At 38.3% G+C, this 4041-nt stretch overlaps 1 protein-coding gene across 1 annotated transcript; it reads left to right on the forward strand.

Annotated features, from left to right (window-relative positions):
• The first annotated feature begins 463 nt into the window (after positions 1–463).
• LOC112803152 (glucuronoxylan 4-O-methyltransferase 3) lies at positions 464–1781 on the forward strand. The gene has a single exon (XM_025846658.3). It carries the CDS (start codon positions 694–696, stop codon positions 1594–1596), a length of 903 nt encoding a protein of 300 aa, XP_025702443.1. The 5' UTR covers positions 464–693; the 3' UTR covers positions 1597–1781.
• The last annotated feature ends 2260 nt before the right edge of the window (positions 1782–4041 follow it).

Below are 4041 nucleotides of genomic sequence, written 5' to 3' on the forward strand. Positions count from 1 at the left end.
GATAATTGATCTCTTTAGTAAAAGACACGGTAGGTAATACATATGAGTCATCATGACTAATTGACTATAAATCTCGTGCATTATCCTACTATATAATTTTTTTATCCAAACAATAATAATATTTGTACTAATTTTGGTGAAATGTTTTTTTTAAATCTTACAATCGAAAATTATTAAGTTATGTATAATAAATTTATATTTTTTTCTGTTAAACAAAAGAAATAAAATTAAAAATAAACATATAAAATGAAATCTAAAATAATATAAAAAAAAGATTTTAAAATTAGTAAAATTTATTATTTTTATCAAATAATTTTAACTATTAATCTAATATTTTTTAATTTAACAAATTAATAATATATATTTCTTCTATATTTTTAAATATTATTATTATTGTCTAAAATCAATTAATTCTACTAATTCTGTAGTATTTCTCATAGTATAAATATCATTTTCCACCCTCCGGTCTCTTTGTCACCACCTTTGCTTCCCTTTACTCTGAAGCAAATTCAGAGTTCCAACGCGTGTTAATCTGCATACAAATGCCCGAATTCCATCTTTAAATTAAACTGACATCTACCAACCCTTAACTTAAAAGACGTTCCTGCTCTGGCCATCGTAAACCCAACCCCCGCCGGGCCGCCGCCGGACACGTTGGCTCGTTAAGTTATAGTTGTATCCATAAATTGAAGCATGAGATCCAAAACGCAATTCACAGGCACTTTGAAGGTATCACTTCTGTGCCTTGGATTTTTGGTCCTCTTCGTGTTGATATTCCGGTCAACCATATCCTCCTTCAATTCATCAAAGTCAAACACAAGAAGAGCTAGCTCTGCTACAGAAGAAGCGCAAGGCAGAGAAGCAGAGAGCGCAACAGTGGCGTGCCCGTCAGTGGCGCCATTGACTCCGACATGCAGCAAAGCCCCTCCATCTCTGGCGAATGCCGTGATCCACTACGCGACGACGAATATCACCCCTCAGCAGACCCTCCAGGAGATCTCAGTGTCAGCCAGAGTCCTGCAGAAGAAATCACCCTGCAACTTCCTCGTGTTCGGCCTGGGCCACGACAGCCTCATGTGGACGTCCCTCAACTACGGCGGGCGCACCGTGTTCCTGGAGGAGGACAAGGCCTGGATCGACCAAGTCCAGCAGAGGATTCCCGGCTTGGAGTCGTACCACGTGGCCTATGACACCAAGGTCCACCAGGCGGACGATCTCATCAAGATTGGAATGGAGGAGGATGAGTGCAAGAAGGTCAGCGACCCCAGGTTCTCCAAGTGCCAGCTGGCACACAAAGGCTTTCCGAGCGAGGTTTACGACATTGAGTGGGATGTGATCATGGTGGATGCACCCACGGGCTACTTCGAAGGGGCGCCTGGCAGGATGAGCGCCATCTACACGGCTGGCTTGATTGCCAGGAACAAGGAGCAGGGGGAGACCGACGTCTTTGTCCACGACGTTGACAGGAAGGTCGAGGACACCTTCTCCAAAGCCTTCCTCTGCCAAGGCTATCTCAGGGAGCAGCAAGGACGGATCAGACACTTCACCATCCCTAGCCATAAGGCTCGTTTGGGCAGACCCTTTTGCCCCTCCTGAGTCCTCATACCTTTTGCAATTATATTATTCTTTAACTTCCCGAGTACTGTTTCTCATCATTTCTTTACTCAATGGGAGTCTCCAGCCATAGCCAACACAAATAAAAGAAAAGGGAGAAAACGAAGCCTTCTTATATTGCATTTTTTTTCATACTATATATGTCACCTTGTTTTTTTTTCCGGAAACTCTCTTTTACAAAAGCGAGTAAGTTATTTTTCATCGTTAGCAAGACACTTAATTGGTACAGAAGCTATACTAGGCGCACACCACTACACCAGCAACAATATTAAACATTGCCTTTACCACATTCATTAAAGGGATAACAGCCACATTTGTAGTTGATGATCTTGTATATTTAAAACAAGGTTCCAAGAACAACGTACTTGATTTAGAAACTAGTAACGGAATGAGAAGAGATAGCTGCCATTCTCTTGTCAACGTCAACAAGCAACAGTAATGAAAATTATGTGTTGCTTGGTACAAAGACAAAAGCTGTGAGTCGTGATTAAATTTGAGCAAAGACTTACATTTATTCCTGAAATTTGTTGATTCAGTTGTGAAGTGCTTTTCGTCACAAATTCCTTAAAGAGCATGCTGCTTCTACGCTGGAGATCCTAGGTGCTAGCTGATGGGCCAATTCAAACTTTAGAATCAAATTGTTCTCTCCATCCCCTCATCATCACCCCTGCTGTTTTCCAATTTCTCATAAATACCAATCTCTCCTGGTTCAATACTCATCAATAGGTAGCACGAAATATAAATGCATGCAAGTTTTTTCATCATCAGTACAAATATTTTCGATTAAATATGCAAATGATTATATATAAGAAAATAAAATTTTATTCTACATATTATTTTTGTCAATATTTACTAACACTTTAGATCAATATTTTATTTTTGTATTATTAAAATTTATTATTTAAAACTCACAATTTAAAATTTAATTTTGATGAAAAAAATATTAAATTTTATTAGTCAAATAGCATTACTCTTACAAAATTAAGCGATTTGTAAAGTCATGAAAGAGTAAATTATCAATTTTGCTTACAAATTATTAAGACGTTGACAAAAATGACCCTCACTTTTGTTAACCACAAAAATGCCCCCCTAAATATGTAAAAACGCTACAGAAATATCAACCGTTAAAAAAAAGCCTCATTCACTAACGGAACATACTAATATGACATATAAAATATACAAATGACATTCTCTCATTTCACATTTCATTTAGGTGAATGCTATGCTTTTCAAATAAAAAAATTTCTACACCTATAAAATATTCGTGTCATATTTTTAGGACGGCTGAACAATTCTGAAATTTCAGAATTGATGTAAACACGTATAATTCATAAGTACTTTCATTTTTTGCAGGTAAATTCATAGCTCCATTCAAAAATAAGTATGACAGTATTTTAAAATAATTTATTATGTGTTGGGCTTACTGCATTGGGTCGGTATGTTGCTTCATGTAGTTGTGGGCTTATAAAAAATAATAAATATAAGAGTTAAAGTATGATTTTGGTCTCTAACATATAGGTCGAAAATTTATTTCATCTTCGATTTTTTTTTCGTTACAAAATAGTCCCGAAAATTTCAGTTTGTTTTAAAATCGTTATTTTTACCAAATTTTTAATTTTTATTCCGAAATACTTCTAATTAAAAAAAAAACACAAAACGTTGAATAAGGAAAGGGCGAAGGGAATCGCGCGCGCGGGTGGAGTTGGTTTAGAAGAGGGGGAAGGAAAGGTGGAGAAGGGAAGGGGAAGGGAAAGGGCCACCACCGCTGATCTTTGCCGCTGTCACCGCTGCTCCTCTCTCCTTCGCGCTTACTCCAGAGCAACCGCGACCCTCTCCCCTCTTTCTCTCTTTTCCTGTCTCGGATCTCCTCGAACCAGAGCTCACCACCAGCGATCCTCCCCTGCTTCACCACCGCGCAGCAACGTGGAGCCATTCTTCCCCACTGTCCGTACGTGCCATCTCGCCCCTGCCTCCCTCAATCTGTGTCGCAGAAGGAACCAGAGCCACCACTGCCCGTTTCCCTCCCTCCAGCCCTTCCCGTCATGCCCAGACCGCCGACACTCCACCATTGCCTCCCCTGTCCCCTCTTTTCTATTTTCTATTTTCATAATCCAAGTTACCATTTTGCTTTAAATTTCTGTTTTTGATTAGTGTTAGTTCCTTGATTTGATTCTGGATTAGTTTAGCTGGATTTTGATTTTCTGTTAGTTGATTTTAGGTGGGTATAATAGAATTAGCTTAGATTATTGAATTACTTAAAGTTGCTGTTGAATTAGCTTATGTTTGATAGAATTAGCTTAAGTTGTTGAATTTCTGTTAATGGTTAACTGTATACATGATCCATTGTTGTTCTTGTTCTTCTTCGTCTGGTTGTTGTTGTTTCATTTTTTCTGTTTCTGCTGTTGTTCTTCTACTTTTGTTTCTTAG

This window comes from Arachis hypogaea, chromosome 5 (assembly GCF_003086295.3).
Source record: "Arachis hypogaea cultivar Tifrunner chromosome 5, arahy.Tifrunner.gnm2.J5K5, whole genome shotgun sequence".
Lineage (NCBI taxonomy): Eukaryota > Viridiplantae > Streptophyta > Magnoliopsida > Fabales > Fabaceae > Arachis > Arachis hypogaea.

Coding starts and splice junctions, on each gene's coding strand:
- LOC112803152 (XM_025846658.3), top strand. CDS start 694: ATGAGATCCAAAACGCAATTCACAGGCACTTTGAAGGTATCACTTCTG.